This window comes from Lacerta agilis, chromosome 7 (genome assembly GCF_009819535.1).
Source record: "Lacerta agilis isolate rLacAgi1 chromosome 7, rLacAgi1.pri, whole genome shotgun sequence".
In the NCBI taxonomy this organism is placed as follows: domain Eukaryota; kingdom Metazoa; phylum Chordata; class Lepidosauria; order Squamata; family Lacertidae; genus Lacerta; species Lacerta agilis.
The window spans coordinates 48,660,566-48,683,499 of NC_046318.1; the positions used below are offsets into that span (position 1 = coordinate 48,660,566).

The window sequence follows — 22,934 nt, forward strand, 5'->3', positions numbered from 1 at the left end:
CCTATGGCCCCTGGGATGCCCTCTAGAGATCATAGGACTGCAGCATTAGAAATTATGTAGAAAGCATATACCTTCAAGTATGGAATAATTACTTTAATAGTATCCAGCTGCAATATAGAATATATTTAACAGGTGTTAGAGATAGTAATTAAAAGTCCCAAATTCACCCAAAGGGTCAAGAAAAACATGAAAATATGAGATCTATATTCTTTATTCCACCCAAACTGCATTGCAGTCTTCCAGTCTTTATATTTACATTATTTGCGACTCTTTCTATAAGTGCCAGTACAAACGTAACTGATGATAATCCAAAACAGCTTTACAAATGTTTCCCGAAGCAGTGTGCATTTTTAAGCAGTTTGTTCTGATGTGCAATAATGTGTAGGCATATATATATATATATATATATATATATATATATATATATATCCAAAAGCTTCATAATATGAAATATTTTCCACAGAAAGTAAAACATCCCACTTGCAGCTTATTCAGATTTCAGTTACAGAGACTTCTGTTTTTCAAGTTAGTGCAAATAATGAAAGTAAGAGCCTGAGCAAAATGATGTACAAACAATGAAACAAGAAAACAGCAAACACACCAGCCAACTCCCTGCATATAACATTTAATTAGTATATTAGTAGAAGTCTTTATATACAACATTTTTAAATAAATTGGCTTATTTGAGCTATAGGCAACATATTTACAAATTCAAATAAAATACGTTCCTTTCACACGAATATGGAATGTCCGACATATATGAAAATAAAATGCATCTAGTAACAAAACAATGCTGTAAATAAAAAAGAGCAAGATGTCTTCTCTTTTGTCTTGGGACAGATTTCAAGGCACTTTCTCGGCAAACCAGAGTTCAGTCTTAGCAGAAAAGTCTGAAACAAAAATTAGTTCACTTAGATTCCCAGCAATTGAATAATAACAGTTTCAGTAGAGACCAACGTACTTATAGGTTCCTGCTTACTAAAAAATGAAGAAAAAACAAGACTACAGGCCTTCCCAGTGCATACATGAAATGCTCAATGGACAACATAACTGCTGGTACCACCCCAACACTGGCACATTCAAGTGAAGATACATTTTGAGAGCCCTAACAAATCGGGGTTCTAGTTGTACAGAAGGTCTTTTGCACATAGAGTGGATATGCACACAGATTCTGTTCCAAATAAATAAATGCAGATTAGCAGCAAAGTGGTGATCCTGTTCCCTTTTTAAAACAAGAAATACTGCATTTTTAATGTTGGCTTCTTTGCATACCTCGGAAGTTAATAAATATTTCCTGCCATCTACAAAATAAAAAGAAAGTTCTAACTATCTTCACCATGGAGTCATGGCCTGATATTGTTGATAACCTGTTGTGCAGCTTAAAAAGTTAGTTGTTTGGAAAAAAAATGAAGCCCTGCTTTACCTATTATATCAGTAGACTTCTCCATGGTCCTGAAATGGTGCAAAAGTAGCCCACTAGGGCCACGTCAACAAGCATTTGACAAAACTGAAAAATGGCAGGTAAGTCATCTCTTTAAGTTACATAAATCTTTTTATAAATTCAAGTAGCCACAGGGGAGACTGATCAGGCTTAAAATGGTGTGAGTGGAAAGGGTGCTTAACTTTTTCCACTCTTGCCATGGCACGGATGAAAACCACATTTCCAAAGCACGGAGTTCCAGTTCCAGTGCCAACAGAAGCTTCCTCTTGATTAAAAAGTTGTATGTCTGATTTTCTTTGATTTTCATTGCAACGAGGGTGGGGATAAGACTAAACTCTTGTTACTGTTTGGCTTTTGAGAAAAGAAACTAACAGGAACAAACTGGTCATTAGATTATAAAGGTGTTTTAATAAAAAAAATACTTACATAACAGGCTTCCTATGGCTGTGTACACAGTGGACTCATTGCTAACCTTGTCAGCAATCTTGCACACCTTTTATAATCTATTTAAAAACACAAAAATGAAGTTAACATTAATCATCATGCATTTAATTTCCTAGAGTGTAAGTCCAGTTTCATTTGCCATCAGCTGCAAAATGTAGGTGTTTTAGGGAGTTTTATATATGTCTCCCTAGATGGATTGGATTGCAATAAAACAATCATTTAACAAATAACATTCATTGTAGGGCAGCCCAATATAAGTGGAAACGAAGTTTCATGTATGTCCCCAATGAACAGAATGTTGGTATGAGCTATTGGAAAGTTGAAAAGGAAGGAAGTAGTTTTCAACATACATTACATTCAGTGTGGCACTACATTCAGCTCTGGCACCAGGTGAAATATGCCACTGAAAGTTGACAGCACCCAAGGTCGATTTAGCATAGCTCTGAAAACCAGTTCCTGGGAATCTCAAGTGGAAGAGTGCCACTACACTCACAATGCTACTTGTGGACTTCCCAAAGGCCTCAAGTTTGCCAATGGAGAACAGAATGCTCTTCTCAAGAAAGACTGGGGGAAATGACTTGGTGTTAAGAACCTGCTCAACCCTGGCCTAAGACCAGATAGACAGGACAATGAAACATGGAAGTAGTTTTAACTGTAACTTACAGGCTGGTGTTGAACAATCCCGTGTGTTGTGATAGAGCCGGTGGAAATGCTTACTACATTCAGCTGAAAATGTAACTGGACCTGTTTGAGGATTAATCAAACACAACATTTTGATTGCATTTCTAATTCTATTGCAAACTAAATTACAAAAATAACTAATAAATAAATAGTTACAGGTAGGTAGCTGTGTTGGTCTGCCATACGCAAAACAAAATAAAAAATAAAAAATCCTTCCAGTATATCTGAAGAAGTGTGCATGCACATGAAAGCTCATACCAAGAACAAACTTGGTTGGTCTCTAAGGTGCTACTGGAAGGATTTTTTTAATTTTTAAAAAATAAAGAAATAGTTGGTTCATATTTGCTTCGTGTAACATGTTTCAGACCTTTCACCTGGTACTCTCCTTGTCAAATAAGGCAAGGTAGTGGTTAATAGAAAAGGGACTTTTCCGTGGTAGTACTGGGGGTGTGGAATGTCCTGCTCAGAGAAGCTAACTTGGCACCTACACTGTGGTCCTTTTGGCATCAAGTGATGGTATATCTCTTCCCCACTCCTGCCCCAGCCATTCAGTCTTTAAAAATGTTTATTGTTTTTTAGATATTTTGGGCTACAGTTTTTCCTTAGCTTATTTTGTCTTTATTCTCCTACTATATTTAGCTTTTAGATTTATTTATATGGTTTTTATTTCTATACTATAAACCATGCAGAGAACTTTGTTTCATGGGTGTGGGGGGTGTGATAAAGGGATACAAATATTGTGATAAATAAATAAATGTTCACAGTACAATTTTACTGGAGCTTCTGACAAAAATTACATATAACCATATTAATGTAATTAAAGCTACTGGAATAATGATAAAGAAGGGCAGTGATGGGTGATGAGTTACAACTATAAAGGCTACTAAATTTTATCACCAAGACTTTTCACACTGGCTGCTCAACTCTATTGAGTTTTTTCCAATCTACTGGGGAAAAGGCATCTGAAGATATTTAGGGAAGTTCAATAGTTGGGAGTTACTTGCCAATGGAACAGCTAGCCTTTTAATGTGCCTTAAGATTCCATGCCCTAACCTGTGGGTCCCACTACAACCTGTTGGGAAGCAAGTAGGAAAACAGCAGCCCCAAAAGGTTGGACCTAGTAATTTACAATATACGCTTCCTTCATTGGGAGAGGAGATAAGATACTCTCCTTTGTGTAGGCAGCATCTGGCAAGAGATTAAACACAGAATTGCCTTCACACAAAAAGTGTTCTTACCTGTAAAATGTTTGATGAACTTGTCCTTTAAGTTGTAATCTCTTGGAAATACTTCTGGGGAGGAAAATATATTTCATTATAAATAATGTGTTAAAGAAAAGTCTACATCAAAATATGTGCATGCACACCCACCCACAGAGATAGAGAGAGAGAGATAGTAACTGTTTTTCAAAAGCTGTGTTGTTTTCCACCCTGAACTCCTCCTTTAGGAGGCTGGATGATATTTTTTTAAAAAACCTAATCATCATCTGAGTATGACTTAGATATCATAATATTAATATTATTAAATATTAGATATCATAATATTAATATTATTAAATATTAGATATCATAATATTAATATTATTAAATATTAACTATATTTGTCCATAAGCCGTTTCAAAACAAAAACTGATACAAATTAAAACCGAACAGCAGTATTTATATAGGCATGCCATATAGAGAATATATATATTAGTGACCATTTAAATACCAGTCTCAATACAAAAACCTTTCTGCAGATCCAGGAGCTCTTCTGTATATACAGAGCTCCACATATGTAAGGCATATTCTTTATGCCAGTGGAAGCATATATTCATTTGTGGGGATAAAGCTGACTCCTCCAATGAGTTTATGCTGTAAATTGTCCATGAATCAGAAGACCTAAAGAGTCTGAAACAATGTAAGGTGTGGGAAGTCCCCCTTTACTGTGAAGGACCATGAATGTTACAATACACTCACAGCAATGGTACCCCCACATGGGGAGAAAACTGGTGAGGAGCAGTCATTACCTATGTGCTGTACAGCATCCCAACACTTAGTTGCAGGGGGAACAGTATACAGCAACAGTGGGGAGGCACCTGGTTGGGGGGGGGAGCACTCTTCCTTCAAGACTACCTCATTCCCTCACTCCCTTTCAAGAAGCTGCCAGCTGCCCAATACACAATTATTTTAGCATTACATTTCTGATATCAAAACAAAAAGCACCACTAAAAAAGAGAAGTAGCTATGAAATGTGTTCTCATCAGTTCTGGTAAGTTATGTTCAATCAAACAATTAAAATGTAATTTGGTATTTATGGTGTTTGTTTGTTTGTTGCACAATATCCACACAGAGTCCCATCAAAGTTATTAATATGGATCTTTGCTCTTGCATAAATAGCAACAAACTGAAACAACATTTAAGGAAGCATTTTGAAGAGTGAGTAACCATTACAGTGTATATTTTTATTATCAGCTCTACCCTCTCATACAGAAGAAAAGCAGCACATCGTTTTTATACAAAACAGAGTAGTTCTAAAACTCGGTGTTCCACAAATAAAAGCATCTACTCTTATTTGTGCAGGCTTTATGGACTTGCATCCTCACAGTTATAGGCAAAGTTACATTATATAAGCAAGAGTTTCATCCCTTGCATAATCCCAGTTAATAATAATAAGTAATCTTCTTTATCAGGGATTTCTTTTTTATTTCCAATGCGATCTTTCAACTTGTATGCCTAGTCTTCTTTAGATAATTAAGCATTATAGAACAAATCCTGCCCCTTAGTCCATGTCAGCAGTAGCTATGAAAAGCTGGAGGAGTGGCCATACTACTGATCTAATTCTCTGATGCTTTGGATATTGTTGTTGTTGTAGGCACCAGATGGGGCCCCAAGATTAGCTAGGTTCAGCGGCACAATGCCACACAAGACCTTCCAAGTGACCTTGCAGAAATGCAATTTGTTTTTCTGCCTTAATCCCACTGCCTATGGAGTAAAACTTCCTGAAGAGAGATTATTCCATGGGAAATAGCTTGAGGATGGTCCCCTTTATAGTTTAATTTGTATCTTCAAAGGAAAGCTTCTTCTTTCTCTTAGTACATGGTGAATACTTCTCTGAGAAGCAGTGAATCATCAAAGCAGACACATATCAAGTGATAAAGCCTAACAAGCTCTATAAAATCTGCCCGTGGCCCATTCACAAAGTGATGCTTACCACATAACTGAAGCTAATAAATCTAAGCATAATTGTGACAAGATGCTACCACAATTAAGCAATCAAGGGTTTAGCGGAAGCAGATTTATGAAATGGTCACACTTGTCACCACAGTTCACATGATCAACCGAGAACCTTGCCAAGGTGAAACCAATAAATGTGTTCATAAGATAGGACCTTCAGGAAACAATACCCATTTTAAATCTCTATCTGTGGTATACATGTTAAAGACTGATCTAAAAGTGTTGAGTAAAGAAAACATTGCTATGGCACCTTGCTAAGGATGCAATCCTCTACAGTCTTACTTTTGAGTAAACTGGAAGCTAATTGACTTACTGTTGAATTACTTTGCAAAGGTTTTGGGCTATAACTGATTTATTGAGCCATGAGCTCTTATGAGCAAATTCAAATCTCTCTCTCTCTCTCTCTCTCTCTCTCTCTCTCTCTCTGTGTGTGTGTGTATGTGTGTGTAACAAAGTGTAGCAAGGATGAGGTGATTTAGTGATATGGACAATATAAGAAAAAATATCAAGAAAACAGGATTGCAAACAATAATTCCAGTGCTTACATATTAAACATCAATACAATACATAAACTACCGTAAGTATTTGCTGAACATTAAGTAACCATTGGAGCAATGGCAAGTTGGGACAGCCATCCCTTTCTACCCTGCAATGCCTCAGGCTACATCATGATGTAGCATCATTTCCACTGGAAGACTAAAGAATGGGGTGAGCTGCTTGTTGCATCTCTGATGTTGTGTGAAGCAGCAGCAATGCTTGTTCCATATATCTGCTGTTCTGCTTCATCTCAGTGGTAGCCCCCATCCACCCTCACCCATTACTAGGATTCACCCTCACTCTCCTTAGGTTACTGTTTTTGCTTCCCAACCTCCAGGGCAACCCCTACCATTAGGCAGAGTGAGCTGACCACCTCAGGTAGCTGATTTCAGGTTGTAAATAACAATAACTATATTTCTAAAGCTAGGAAGTAGAAAAGCTTGTGGATTTTTTTCTACCATATGTGGCAAAATAACTTAGCTGTTCTTGGCTACTTTACACCTTGGCCAAGATGGAGAGGGCAAGATGGAGAGGGCAGAGTTCCATCTGCTGCTACACCTCGAATAGCACAATGTCTATGATCAGTCCTGCCAACCTCACTGAAAGTGCTAAAAAAGAGGAGGCTAGATAAATCGGCCTCTGATTCCTTCTGTAGAAGGAGATAATGATCTACATATGGTCTGAATTCCAGCAGCAGATTTTGATGCACAAACTATGCTAGGCTTGAAAGCCATGACTAACGTAACAACCCCCCCCCCAATAAAAATCCAGAATGGCTGCAGGATCTGGTTGCTCTAACAGCTGCCTTAGATCCCCACAGTGAGTGTTAGGAGGCTTGCATTAGTGGAAAGACAGGAGATGAGTGAGGAATGGCAAGAAAGTCGCCATAAGACCTTGAACCCCACTCCACCCTCCTTTGGCTTGTCCTGTTAATACATTGAGGGGGCAATCCTATGCACAATAAGCTAGTGTAAAGTTGCACCAGATCCAAACCCCATTTATCAGTAGGGCTGTTCTGGTTAAGCCTGGCAGAGGAAAAACAAGTCTTTTAATTAATGTTCTATGCTAGGATGCCAGGTCATTTACAGTAAATGAGCTGAATAGGCTTGGGATCTTTTTGGAGTCCTACACTGACCAAGGCGAGTGGGTTTTTGCCCTCCTAAGCTTCTCTGAGCCAAAGAGGAATTCAATAACATCAGATACTCATCTGTCATTGAGGCAAGTGTTGTTTCGGAGCCTGAGGATGACGAAGTTTACCACCATCATTGCTACTAACACTACCCACATATCATTGGTGGCACATAAGCAAATATCCACTGAGCCTTGTCTATGTTATATCCAGGATATACATTGTGGCACGGGGGAGCAAAGGGCTTCTGAGAGACCTGTTGCAAATTAGTGTTCTGAAAATCCTAAAAATAAATACTACTTTGCATATATGGTCATTCAAAAGAGTGAAATTCCATAAAACATTTGAATCTACTGGAACTATGGTGAAGGAATTAGGTAAACCTGGAGGACTCATTTTTAGTCAATCTTAACTATTTCTTCCCTCAGGTCTTATGGCACTATAATTTTGTCACTTTAGGAAAGAATCAGATTGTGTTGTTCGGTCTTCACTTTTAGTGCACATGCATAGATAATCAGTTTGTCAAGCACTGATTTTACACAAATGATTCTTCTACACAACTGAGTTGTCTGTAAATTGATCTGTAGAAATTAGTACATGCGTATGGTAGGACAATTGCTGCCCACACATACAAAATTCAACCTGAATAAGCTAATGTCATGCAGTGTACATGATGTAAATCAACCCATATCATTTTAGACAACACGTTAGATTTTACATGCGTAGATAACATTCAAGTGTTCCATCCTCGCATGGGTATGTGCAGCTGGTTACACTAACTCCTTTCCATGCAAAAAGCCAAATCAGAAGAGCAATATTATGTGATCCAGAACCTTAAATTAAAAGAGAATGGCTATTTTCTTCTGCTTCATTATTCAAAATATGTGTAAGTATGTTTGCTTGAGATCATTATGGGTCAATCAATAATCTATATGTTCAAGGCATGACATTTAAGAAGAGAATACTATGTTTCTCTATTTTGCTCATGAGGCTCTTTAGGCTCATGCTTTTTGACATTTCAAGGGAGCGAGAATGTAAATGAAAGTTAACTTTTTATTCAAACAAACAAAACATCAAGCTAAAAGTAATAATAAAAACAGGTATAAAAGCAGGAAGAATAAAATTAAGAGATAATAAAATAATAATAATCATAGAAAGCTTTAAAAAAGAAAAGAATTTGTGACGTAAAATATATTCCATGGTGCAATACAAGGTTCATATTTGTACCAAACATAACCAAATAATTTAGTGGGAATGTGCTAACCATGAGATTTGGTTATATAAATCACAAACGGTCCCTATACAAGCAAAGTTGGAGGGGTCCACATTACCCCTGGTGGAACGTATTTTATGTGTCAGTTTTTCCGAAATTTCAATGAACATGACTTTTTTAAACCATGGATCCTTAGAATAACAAGATGCATTCTTGAGAGATCACCAGATGAGCAACAACTTTGTAATGGAGAGTTGTCAGAAGCCATAAGGCAACACCTTCGTTGGTCTATACGGCTTGCTTGCTTACTTGCTTGCTTACTTATTTGCATACTACTTAATCACAGTCAGCTCTAACTTGTGTACAGAAGACTCAATGAAATGAAAAGTGAGCTAAAACAGCAAAATCAGAATTCAATTTTAAAAACCTGCTGGAATAAACAGGTATTCAGTGCCTATGACCCCTCAGCGGGAGTTCCGTAAGACTGGGCCTACAATACTGAATACACAGGTACTGGTAGATACAAGCCATACATCTGAGCTGAGAGGGATCACTAACCGTGATGCACTCAAAGACCTCAGTGATCAAGCAGAGAAATAAGGGATCAAGGATCCCCTTTTCTCTCTTGAAAGATAGGAGAAATATTATGGAAAATTGATACCTACCTATTAGGGTATTCCAGTTTCCACAAAGTTACGCTGGCTAACATCCACAACTAAGGTACTCTGGAAGGCCTTAACTCCCTTGCAGCACTCAGTTTTTATCATCAGTGAAACAAATAACAGGGGAGCTGAGCTCACAATGGAAGTGCTGGTGTGTGTGGGTGTCAGCATGGGACCAGGGAGGGGGGAGAAGAAATAACATTTTGTAAGTAACAACATATTGCTGATTCTATGGAAATGTAATTTCTCTCCTCCAATGTACATTGAAAACATACCTGGACCACTGAAAGCAACAGAGCAACAAGTAGGGTGTCTTTAAGATAGATATCAGACATTAGAAAGGGCAGTATCTATAAACCAGTGGGAGAACATTTCAACCTCCCAGGATATTCTGAAACTGACCATAAAGTGGTCATTCTGGAAAGAGAAACTTCAAAAGAAGAAAAGAACATGAAACAGCTGAATTATGGTTCATCAAGAAGTTCAGTGCCATCTCTTATGGGTTAAATAAAAACCAATAAGTTTTATCACATCATGTGTCAATTAGCTTATCAGTGCCAGAATGGTAATTTTGCTAGCAGGCTGGATTCAAGATGCTTCTGAAGGGTGTAGGTATAATCCAAACCATCAATCAAACAAATTTAATACCAGTATGCAGACTCACATGGGCTTAAGGAGGCTTGAGGAATATGAAACAAGGGGCAATCCTCATGTTACAATCTTAATTTCAAAATACAGTGATCCTTATTATTTTCTGATACACCCAACAGTCAATACAAAAAACTTTGGAATTTCTAAATATGCCACACACAACCACATTTTCAACACCTCAAATTTCATACCACTTGAACTAAAAGTTCCAAAGTTCATGCTTATTTTGTAAGTAAAACTCCAAAACCCATCTGTTCTCCATGAAAAAACAGTCATCCATTATTTAACACACTATGTGGTTAGTGTTCTATGACATGCACCATGGTTAAATTTCACAAACACTGAGGACCGTCCGGCAACCACACAGTAAGCTGAATTTCTCACCAATACAGACGCATACCTGCTGTTCTTAAATGCAAGAAACCTGGAATGAACAGCACAAAGCTAATGAGCTACATGTGCCCCCCTAAGGCAGTTGTGTATGTCTTGCACTATCCTTGAGTTTCAGATCTTTCCCCTTAAAGTCATTGTATAACATTTAAGCTGTATTTAAAAAAGAAAGGCAGAGAGGGAAAAAGTGATGCCTGACTGTCTGGAAAGCCTGAAACCAGAAGCCATATAAATCAGTCTCAATGTTTGTTTTGTTTTCAGAGCTCAAAACTTCTCTAAACTATCATAATGATTTTGAATACCTCTCAAATGAGTTTGCACATCCTGAAAAAAGTAAAAGAGGAAACCAGTAGATGGGGAAAGGATAGAAAATGGGGGGGGGGGAGAGAAGTAGCTGAGGTAAAGCATTTCACGGGATTTATAGAGAGGAGTTAAGGAAAGAGGTAATATATGGAAATAGTAAGGATGGTTGAAAGCAGTGAGCTGTCCTTTTTCAGAACATAAAAATCTGACAAACAGGTTTTGAAGGATGGGGTGTCAAAATAATGATGGGGACTAGACAGCATTTATATGTTGATATGATCTAAGGTGACAAATCTTTGCTAGTCCTAGTAGAAATATTTCCCACTATTCTTAAGCACAGTAAAACAATAATGGAATACACATTTGTCAGCCTGCAACAGTAAAAAATGATTAAAATGCAATATACCGGTACGTTTTCTTTGACACTTATTTTCAAAAATATTTCAATTGATTAATAAGTTTTGTTCTGAAATTTTAGCCTTTTATTGCTAAGCTTGAACAGCAGTTGTGAATAAGACAGGGCTGGACCAAAATATTTGATTTCCTGAGAAAGAGCAGGAAATAGTGCTTCCCGTTCTAGTCAAGGTGAGGTAGAAGCCAGAGCTAGCCAAGTTATTTTGGTGCTGGATAAAGAAAGTCCCCTCCCCAACTCGCCAGTCCCTGGCTCAGCAGTAAAAATGCAGTAACTGACTGACTACTGCCAGCTGCCTGCTCCAGGGTCCCCTAGTGGCAATGCCAGAGAGGGTGGCAAAAGAGACACAGTGTTTTCCTGGGTATGGGGGACATTGGTGCCACTGTATCAAGTTTCCATTAAACTCTTGCTCTAGTATTTTTCTTGAACCCATTTAACACAAACAAATCTGAAAAGCGATAGTTACTGGTCACAAGTTAATATCTAGAAAATTTAATGCTATGTTTACATGCAGAAATCCATTATTACAAAAAGCTCAATATTTCTCAGGAGGAATATGATTCATCAATATAGGCAGTTACAGATTTAGTCCTTCAAGTACTTCTCTGTCATGAGTTCTTGTAATATGACTTACACTGGCAGGGTGTATTTTGGCCCAGATCCAACTAAGTTTTACAAAGATCCCACAAAAAGAGTCTAACATCATTGCATTTCATAACAGTAAAATGTCATACAAGAGAACACCACCACCGAAGCAATTTATGAGAAAAAAAGATAATTTAAAAACTGTGGCAATTAAAGAGTTAGTGGTTTAATTGTGGAACAAAAAAGATAGTTTTTTTTTTATTCATTGTAAAATTAAAAATGTTATTGTGCTTTGGCTGCAATGCTGCACACTACACTTTCCACAAGGGCAGACATTGATGCCAAAATCCAGCATCGTCTGAGCTCTGCGAGTTCAGCTTTCTCCCGACTGAAATGCAGAGTATTTGAGGACCAGGACATTTGCAGGGAAACCAAAATGCTTGTTTACATTTGCTTGTTTACTATGATATTTTAAATGTATTTTAATGTTTGGTGGAAGCCGCCCAGATGGGCGGGGTACAAATAATAAATTATTATTATTATTATTATTATTATTATTATTATTATTATACTACAGACCTTACTACATGCTTGTGAAACGTGGACCACTTATAAACGCCATCTCCAACTCCTCGAAAGATTTGATCAATGGTGTCTCCAAAAAAATTTACACATAACTTGGGAAGACAGGTAAACTAATGCCAGTGTACTGGAAGAAGCAACGATCACCAGTGTTGAAGCAATGATTCTTCAACACCAACTCTGTTGAACTGGTCATGTTGTATGGATACCTGATTATCGTCTTCCAAAGCAACTACTCTATTCCAAACTTAAAAGTGGTAAGCCTGATGCTGGTGATCAACAAAAGAGGTTCAAAGACTCTCTCAGGGGAAATCTTTTTTAAAAAAATGTATTATAAACACCGACAACTGGAAAACACTGGCCTGTGAGCACTCTAATTGGAGAACAGCCCTTACGAAAGGTGTCATGGGCTTTGAAGACACTCAAACTCAGGACGAAAGGGAGAAACGTGCTAAGAGGAAGGCACGCTTGGCAAACCCTCACCTTGATCAACTCCCACCCAGAAACCTACCGTATTTTTCAGTCCATAAGGCGCTCCGGACCACTAGACGCACCTGTTTTTTAAAGGGGGAAAACCATTTCAGAGAATGTCCTTGTAATAGGAAGGATCTACTGGTACTTGAAGCCTCCCTTAAACAAATTTTAATGAAAGGATAGTGAGACATACTGTACTAAAAACATGCCCGTTCCTTGATTGCGTTAACTATTTTGGGGGCCGGACCAGGTGGTGAGGGAAGCAGTTGGTGCCAGAATGTTTCAAGGATAAAAGCAAAGGTAGAGGCTTGCTGACTGTTTCTGTCTACAGCAGAATCAGGTCCTCAAACTTTCGTTTCAGGCTTTTAAGGGGCATTTGGGGGCAAATACCAAACTTCAAGGGAGGAGAGTGGCCATAAAGAAAGAAAAGAAAAGGGGGGGGAGTGAATTCACGCTTTCACTGCTATGGTAATCCCTTCCTCCCAAAAACTTTTTTGAGTGCAAAACCACAGCCTCTGAAATGGCTACCTGGAATTCACTGCCTTCAGAATGGGGTGACAAATTTGGAATAAACACTTCAGTCCATTCCATGACAGGAGGCAAATATGCAGCAGTGTGGAGGCAGAACAGAATTGGCTTCAGTTTGTAGTGTTATACTGCCTGTTTCTGTGTGAAGTGTGTTTCATTTGAGGGGTGGTTTGGGGACCTCGACACCCAATGCCTCTAATCAGTTAAAAGGCAAAACAGGAGAACATATGAACCCCCACATCCAGCAGAATAAATTCTACCAGGTCATTTGACCCACCCAGGTTTCAAAAACATTCAACAAAATAACCATTAGAGGTTATAGGTAAAGGTAAAGGGACCCCTGACCATTACGGTAAGTCCAGTCGTGGATGACTCTGGGGTTGCGGTGCTCATCTCGCTTAATTGGCCGAGGGAGCCAGCATGACTAAGCCGCTTCTGGCGAGCCAGAGCAGCACACGGAAATGCCGTTTACCTTCCCGCTGGAGTGGTACCTATTTATCTACTTGCACTTTGATGTGCTTTTGAATTGCTAGGTTGGCAGGAGCAGGGACCGAGCAATGGGAGTTCACCCTGTCGCAAGGATTCGAACTGCTGACCTTCTGATTGGCAAGCCCTAGGCTCTGTGGTTTAACCCACAGCGCCACCCGCACCCCCTATTAGAGGTTATAGGATGGGTCAAATCATTCTGGTTCCGCCTACAGGTTTCTGCAAGTCAGGGCCAGCAGCTTCTATTCAGCAAGCAGCAGAAGCTAGCAGCAGTTCATTGTGTCTAGATCACTTCCAAAACATAAGAGACCCTAGGCATTTATCAAATCTTTCCTCATTTTTCTTGGAACTTGTGCGAGTGCAGAACTTGGAAGACTAAGCCTGAAATCTTTGCAGTACTCCTATTAATTTAATTTGGACTTGCTCAGCAGCATCTCTCGGTCAATTGTACACCATGAGTTTTACCATACAAATGTGCTACTTAATATTAAATATATATATATTGAAGATGTTATATTCTGAAGCACATTGCTTGATTAAAAGAATGGGGAAAGCCATTTGTTTGATGACTACAAACATTTGTTTAATGGCTATTCGTTCTTTTGAACAACTTTATTCTGAAATAAATGCAACTGTTAGAGAAATATTTTATTGTTTTGTAAAACATTTGGGAATATAGAGACACCACTTAAGATGAGAACAAGATTGTGTAGGATTGCACAATGCTTTATATAGGTTCTCAGCAACTTAGTAGGATCAGCATAGTAAGGTATATTGGATTTGTAATGATTTAATTTGCTTGATTGTGGGACAAGCAGCTGGAGGCTCAAGCAGATAATTACAGCCCTAAGCCATGAAGTAATCCATATGTGGGGGGTTGTAGAACAGTCACACATGATAGGAAGCTTACGTTAGAAATCAAGTTAAGCTGACATTCACAATACTTTGGTGAATGATTAGCATTTAGGTATTCAGGGAGTTTGAAAATGCATAATACTATTGTTTCCTGAAATGCTGAATAATAGACCTTGCAGTAGGAGGGGAGGCACATGACTGATTTCTTTGGCAGGAGGGATGAATGGTCACAGGGTCAAGTTTCTAAATGCTTTCCCCAATAGGCACATAAAAATAAAAATTGCCTGCTATTAACAGCCCCTCCCTCCAAAAAAGACCCCAGGATGCACTTATGGCAACCTAAGACAATTTCCCTCACACTGTCTATATTCTGAACGCCTGTCTTTCTAGGGTTGTTGCCTTGAAACCCTAAAAATAAGAAGTGTTTGCAAAACATATGCTCTCAGTTCAAGCCTAATGCACATATTTAGCATCCTACAGCATCCTACATATAATTATCCTGAAGCCTCTTGACTGAGTCAGTGTTGGATTGTGCCAAGTGATGCCTTTGAAAATATTTGACAGGCAGCAGTGGAAACTGTAGCCCTAAATATTATTAACAACACAGCACAGATACTTTTCCTTTGGCAAGCAATTGTTACTCAAATTAGTAATGAATATTTCTAAGAATAAATGGTCCACATCAGTGTACATTCATTCCTTTGCCTGGCTAAGTATCCAAAGCATGCCTTTCAGCCAGACATTGTGCAGTCCAGTTCAACCAAATTCCTTTTCTGCCTCTGCAGGCTTCCTCCCTTGTCCCTATAGGTTAACATCTTGTTGTTTTGATGATCATGTTCTGTGCTGCCATTTATCAAAATTCTGTCTCTACTTCCTCTTTTCCTTACTGCACCAATCCAGGGCGAAAACTTCCACACATGTTTCTTCAGGAGCTACAGCTGACTAGCTGAGTGCAAGTTTTCCATTCAGAAAGTCCAAGCTTCTAGAGTTATCCGTGATTTCAGACAGCAGGGCTGAGAAAGAGCTTTCAAAGCTGCCACCAGTCAATATAGATAGCACTTTGGGTACATCAGCCAGTGATCCAAGTTTATATATGTTAACCTTGAGCTAATATCTCCAGCTTTCCATCCCACTCTGTATTATCCTACTGCAGTGGTGAAACAGTCCACTCGCATCACAATCCTATGCATGTTTACTGAGAAGTCTCCTGAATTCTATGCAAGTGTGTATATGATTGCAGCTTTGCTCTATCCAATGTTTAGCTGGTAATTTTAATGGATTATTCAAACTGATTTAAATGTTCCTTTTATCCCTCCATTACCTCATTTCCTCTAGTACAACATACACATTGTCTGCTATTTATTCTTCTTACTCTCTTTCTCCCCATTGCATTTTCCATCTTGCTGCTCTCTATGTCTGGAACACCCCCTGTGTTGTTTTCATACAGGTAAACAAGATACAAAACTGTGTTCTCACTTTAGGCATACATGTTAGTTTCTTAAGTTACCGGAATATTTTGAGGGCTCTTTAGAGTAGCCCATGCTGAGCTGTACAAGTCTTGAGGATGACCTACAAAGGCTTGCCATTTGGTACCTCCTTTCCCACCCCCCAATCATAGCTACAAGAAACCAGAAATTCTGATTGACACACAGTCTGCAAGCACATAAAAGCAGACTGTGTCTTACATTCGGGGATTCATGATTCACTGCTCCACACATACAGAAGCGACTCCAGACTCTTGGGCACTGTGAAATGGAGGAAACTTATACTTCTCTCTTTTGAAGAGTGTTTCAACCTTTGAATCCAAATTGAGACTCAGTGGGTTTTTGCTAATTGTCCCTAGTAATAAAATTATAGCTCTGCTTCCCTGCAACATGCTCTAGTTAGCAGCCTAAAACCTTGAAATATCAACTCCACAGTGATATATGGGTATATGTGTAACATATGATCCGGAGGTCATGCAGGCTTGGTTGGTAACAGTAAATATGCTCAAACTATGAGCATATATTATAATACCCACTGATGTTATCATTAAAGCTGCTTACTACTACTACTACTAATAATAATAATAATAATTGTTGTTGTTTGTATCACTATAGAATGAATTAGGAGGGATTACAGCTGCACTTCTGTGGTTAGAAATATCAAAGAGTTCCTTGAAGCCTATCTGCATTATAAAGCATTGATTTGCACTTATGAACCAGTTTGTGATACCATAGAGATGAAGGTGAGTGACTGAATGTCTGAACTCCCTGTATATACAGTCATTCAGAAAGGTAGGCTATGATAGAACCTTTCCCCCCCAGCATGCTATTTTGCATCTGCCAGAAATTCTCCATGTGGAGGCACATTTTAATTTATTTTTCCTTCCCTGTGGTTAGTGGTTTAGGAACAGATGTAAAACTTGAGCTGACTGTGTACTCCATCTCTAAGCATCACTGGACAGGAATATGAAGGGAAGCAGCCAGAAAATGTCTGCATCAGAAGTCACCAATCCAGTGACATTCACTGCACCCATGAAAACCATCATTGGCATCCGAGAAAGGACTCCAAACTCTGAACCTTCATTTTAAAAAGGAAGCAAGTCTCTAGCCCTCCTTGAAGGAAAGCCATGAAGCACAATTTACAGCTACCCTTCTAAGCAATTTCTGTGAAATGAACTATACTTGCTACTCCTGCTTGTTAGTGTTCTTAGCCAATAAGTGAAGTCTGAGCCGTAAATGAAAAGTTAGTTGTTTGGACACCAGGCAATAGTAATCCCTAGTGTCCTGTCCTATGCTTTCCCATCCCTTTTAGTGCACTTTTCCTGATTCTGTCTTATTTTCTAGTGCTTAGAATCTCCACTTTGTCCTTCCTTTTTCCCTAGCAACTAGGATGCATCTTTCCCGTGTTGGTTTTGTCTACGATTAGGTAGTCCTTTATAAGTGATTTTCTGCAAATACTACTACAAAATAGGTGTAAGTGGGTGTTAAAGACCTGACCCCCCCCCCCCATTCCCCAAGAAGGCAAATGTAAAAACATTGTGAAGAGGTTCACGTATGTCTTCTGCTGTGCCAGAGCTAAAGACCAAGCATTCACTGGTCCAAAAAGATTGGTGACCCCTGGTCTTCAAATAAATATTTCCAATTCAGAAATCTGATTTAGTAAAGTGATACAAACCCCTTTGCAAAGTTCCCAGGACAACATCCACAGTTTACATATCCGTATTATAGTTATTCTAGAAAGCTTTCTAACACAATCCTCTACTTTGCTGCTTATTTCATTCCAAACTTAACTGAATGTGTTGCAAGAATGCCATCACTGATAAAAGTACATCAGTACATACAGTCACCAAAAACATACGGGTGACCTCGTGCTGATACAACCCTTATTCTATCTGATCATTTTCTATTCTTTGTTTATTGCCATTCTCTTAATCAGATTAAAATGCCTTAAGGCAGAGAGGCCTGTCACTCTTACATGTTTGTTCATATCTAAAGCACTGAGTAAAATCAATGTTTTGATTCTGCTCATTCAACAGTTTGTTCATAGGCCTTCTTCTAAGATAGATTTATTGAAACTGATGACCTGAAAGCAAATGTTCAATAGCGAGGGCCTCTGTTCAACCGCAAATCTGGTATGAAATTGTTCATCAGTCCATCACTTATTTCCCTACATATTGATTGGGTCTAATTAATTTCCATGTAATGTAAAAAGCATACCTTGCCCTTTAAAATTATTTGTCCATGGGCTACACACTGATCCCAAAATTCAGATCTCACATTGGTGTGTTGGGAAACAGTCCACCTTGGCCTGTGGCGTTTTGTTGGCCACTTGATTTTGACTCAAGTTCAGTCTATGTCTACTTCATTTCTCTCCACACCCACCTCCATTCACTACTGACAAATCCAAGAATATCTGTAACTTGTCCAGAATTCAATAACAATGTCAAGCTCTTATATTTTCACCCATCCAGATAAAGCTTACCAAATTACAGACAAATGAGTGTAGGGATGTCTGTGCTAGGCACATTTAATTTTTGATTTTAGGATAGAATTGGATGAGTTTGCAGGCAAAGTCACATCTTCTGAGCACATGAATCCTGACAATTTTTAGAAGGATAGCTGCAGTAATTTTCCTGAAATTGCAGCCATTATAGTTTTTGGATTTATAAACTGGAATATCTTAAACTTCCATAGTATACCCTAGAGTAAGAAACTTGCCAAACTGCAGACAGATAAGACCCAGGGCTTTTGTGCTAGGCAGACTGTACAGGTGATTTTGGAGTGGGCAAAATCATTCCCTCTGATTACAAGCTAATTCCACCTTCTTGATCCTGTAATTTTTCTTAAGCTGGAGACAAGTCTTTTAATTTTGCAAAGCTGCTCCCTTTCCCTCCTCCCGCCATAGCTTCGTCTTTCCCTTATATGGTAAGCTTGGAGACATTTACTAATTGCTTTTTATATATGGCTTGCTGATGCACAACAAGGCATTTCAAGGGTCCCTGCACTGACTTATGCACCCTTGCACACATCCTGCTTCATCTCAGACAAACTCAAAATCTTTCAGAAGCATCCTGCCTTGGCTTGAAATTCATCCATATCCAAAGCACATCTCTATTTCCCGCCGGGTTTTATTACTTTTTCCCAGGTTACTTACTCCCTGTATTGGGAAGTTTGTAATGTTTGATGTCTTACTGTGCTTAAGTTATGTTGGAAGCTGCCCAGAGTGGCTGGGGCAACCCAATTGGGTGGGAGGGGTATAAGCAATTAATAGTAATAGTAGCAGTGGTGGTGGTAATAATCAATTTTTTCATCCTTTCCATGAGAGTAGACTTTTTAGCTTCAATTTTGTCCCCCATGCCTTTTAACATGTACACTGAGGTTGAGAACCTCTAGCCCATGGGCCAGTCTTGGCCCACCAGGGGATCCAATTGGGCTTGTGAGGCCTGTATCCTGAACCTATGCCTCCCTGCCCATCAGATGATGGGCAGAAGGACAGGATTTAATCCTGCACAGGCTGTCATCCACTGAGCAAGGATTAAAGCCCTGTGCAAACACACCCTTTGAAGCACCTTGCATGTGACATATATTTTAAAGAGGCTTCCGCAAAGTAATGTAGCCCCTATACTCCTGAGTGCTCATTGGAAGGACAGATCCTGAAGTTGAGGCTCCAGTACTTTGGCCACCTCATGAGAAGAGAAGACTCCCTAGAAAAGACCCTGATGTTGGGAAAGATGGAGGGCACAAGGAGAAGGGGACGGCAGAGGATGAGATGGTTGGACAGTGTTCTTGAAGCTACTAACATGAGTTTGGCCAAACTGCGAGAGGCAGTGAAGGATAGGCGTGCCTGGCGTGCTCTGATCCATGGGGTCACGAAGAGTCGGACACGACTGAACAACAACAACAATACTCCTGTTTGAGCCCCTGGAGGCTCAAATGAGAGCATTGGGGCTATTTTAAAGTATTTTACAAGTTTTCTCACTCCCTATGAGTTCCTGATTCTGGAGGCTTGAAATGGAAGCGTGGGGAGACTGGTTCCTTCCACTTCCTTTTTAAGCCTTTGCAACTGAAAACTTTAAATGGCAGTGCAGGGAGGCTTGCAAACCACAGCGTGTGACCACTGGGAAGAGTGCAGAGTGAAGAAATACCATGGGGCATCTGCAGCAGCACAACCAGATGCCTTCATCTGCCCCAGCTGTAACAAAACATATCTCTCCCACATCGGTCTCTACAGCCACAGCAGGCACTGCAACCTTCCAACAGTTTGACTTTGCCCCCAAAGGTGCACTCCTCCATTGTCCCCCCGACACAGATGCCAGAAAGACACTATACACCTATCAAATTTGACCTAGGAGGCAGATCTTGATAAGGATCTTGCCCATGTAGCCAAATGATTACCTACCTCTCATCTATATGAAACCAATGGGGCAGAGGTTTTCTGGGAGAGTGAAGTATGGGATCAGCAGAATCCTATGACTCCAATACCTGTTTCTCCTTTGCATCAACTCCAAGTGAGGAAGTGCAATCCATGAATGCATATCTGGCTGCTGCTCTGATTATATCTCCTTTTTCAAAAGCAAATATTACTGCCTGAATCTATTTCCATCTTTCTGTTATCACTGTATCTTTTGATGTAGTCACTGGCACCTCAGTGTCCAAAATTGTATGTGACATTTAATCACACTTTGCTCTGAATCTGTTTCATTTTCTCTGCCTTGAGACTCTAGTATCCAGTGCAGGTGCATTTGCACTCAGTGGTTATTGCTTATTCAAATGTTAATCAAATCACCAACCAACCAACCAACCCATAAATAGTGGATGGTAACTAAGGAAGTCTCCAAAAAAGTTAAGTGACCCAAGCTCCTTCTGGTTCCCTTGTAATTTGAAGTCAAAAATTAAAGAATCCAAGAACTCTGGCCAGGCAGGAGATCAATTTTAAAGTCTTCAAACAGTTTTATTAATATAGAAGCAAATTCCAGTCAAAATAAATTCCAGGACAAGGCCCTGTTTCGCTAATTCTTCCTCAGCTAAATTTTCTTGGTCAAGGTTTGACCAAGGTTGGATTCTTTAATTTTTCCCTTGTAATTTGAGCAACGGACCTTATGGTCCAAATGTTTCATATTATTATTAGTATTAAGACTACTATTATTGGGTTGTATCCAGTGGTGGCTTTGAGTAAGCACTAAGCATTTTTGCTTGTGCAAGGTGGGGCTCCCAATTTTTTGCTGTTTCCCCAACTCAGTGCAGCTTCCCATGGCCCCCAAGCTACCCCTGAGGATATGAGATACAGAGGGGAAGAATGGGAGGCAAAAATAACAACAAACAAAGTTAGAGCAGAGTCAGAAAGGCAAGAGAAATAAGGGATGATTGATGCATTTATTTATGCAAACCATTGTCCAGCATATCAGATGGTGAAAAATGTTATTTTTTTCTCTCAATTTAAAACCTCCTATCAGCAAGAAACCTACACATATTAGGTCAGTTGCTTATTTAGGAACTGAACTGTGAGAGATTTAGTTTGAAGCCATTAGTCCAATTAGTATCTGCTATGCTTGCTTGTAGTATATTTTGCTGGACTGGGACGTTTGCCAGTGAAATGAGGGATAGCATGTCAGCCCCACAGTTCAAAACTGACATTATAAAAGTAGGGCAAATAAATTAGGCCTCAGTCATAGTAAAGGGAAATCAAAGCAAGAAGCAACTCAATAACTATTTAATAAGACTCACACTATGGGAATTCAAGAAAAACAGGTGCTGTGATTCAAGCATAAAAATAATATACATTTGTGCTCCTCTTTCTAAAACATGTGATCACCTTCACACATTCTCTATCAAGTAGAAACCACCTCTGTGGTTTTAGGGCTATTAATTTAAGAGAGTCATCAGGGAAAATAAAGAGTAGCTAAGGAACCTAAGAAGTATAACCATACACTACCAATTGTATGTCTCACAGAATAGCAATCTTTAGAATACACCATGCTTTACAGTTCATATACTTAATCATTGGTGGGGCATCTGCATGCAATTGCAGGCTTAATCATTTCAATTCAGAATTGGTTTGGGTTTTCCCCAAGCCTTGAGAATGCTTAGAAAAGTATTCAGCTTATGATAAAAATTCTCCAATGCATGACAAGACCCACCAGCTCTTTCATCTGCCAATTTCCATCACCATCTCCTTTACTGTATTTTCCCCAAACTTATGAGGGGTGATGGGATGGGAAGGATATGGCAGTCAAGCATTTCTGCAAAAGCAGAGAGCTTTCCCCAAGTTTTCAGCTCTGTGCAGTCAAGACCTCAGATCATGCATGGGCCCACCATTTTTACAGGAAATGTGGCAAATGAGATAGCTTATCAGAGTGAACTGAAGGCAGTTCCATCCAGAATCAGAAATATCAGCCAAGCACACCAAGAAGGCTTTGTTGCTTTGGAATGGAACTGTCTTCAACTTGCTGTGAGAAGAACTTTTTGTTTTTGTTTTGTTTTTTAAAAAAACCTTCTGGTCAATGAATAAAGAGGATGAAAAATACTACACTTGCTAGAATTCATGTTGGCAGGAATGGGCAATGAAGTATGGCATAGTAAGTCCACAAACTATATACAGTTAAAGACTAACAGATTTGTTGTAGCAGAAGATTTCATAAACGAGAGTCCACTTCATCAGATATGTGATGAAGTGTTGCATATGATGAATCACATATCTGATGAAGTGGACTCTCATACGAGATGCGTTAGTCTTTAAAGTACCACAAAATTCTTCATTGTTTTTGAAAACAAAGGATTTTGTTGCATATTGTCGATAAGGTATGTCAAATAATCGGGTGGGACAGAGGGGCAAGGTATCATGCAAGCAAGATAAACTGCATTG

At 39.1% G+C, this 22,934-nt stretch overlaps 1 protein-coding gene across 1 annotated transcript in view; it reads right to left on the reverse strand.

Moving 5' to 3' along the window:
• Positions 1-419: 419 nt before the first annotated feature.
• Positions 420-22,934, reverse strand: part of ALKAL1 (ALK and LTK ligand 1) — a gene marked incomplete at its 5' end in the record, with an annotated part of 28,456 nt that continues 5,941 nt past the window's right edge. The window contains 4 exons of the mRNA XM_033156090.1: positions 420-890; positions 1,868-1,944; positions 2,549-2,629; positions 3,805-3,858. Coding sequence (XP_033011981.1) covers positions 1,880-1,944; positions 2,549-2,629; positions 3,805-3,858 — 200 coding nt within the window. The remainder of the gene's footprint in view (positions 891-1,867; positions 1,945-2,548; positions 2,630-3,804; positions 3,859-22,934) is intronic.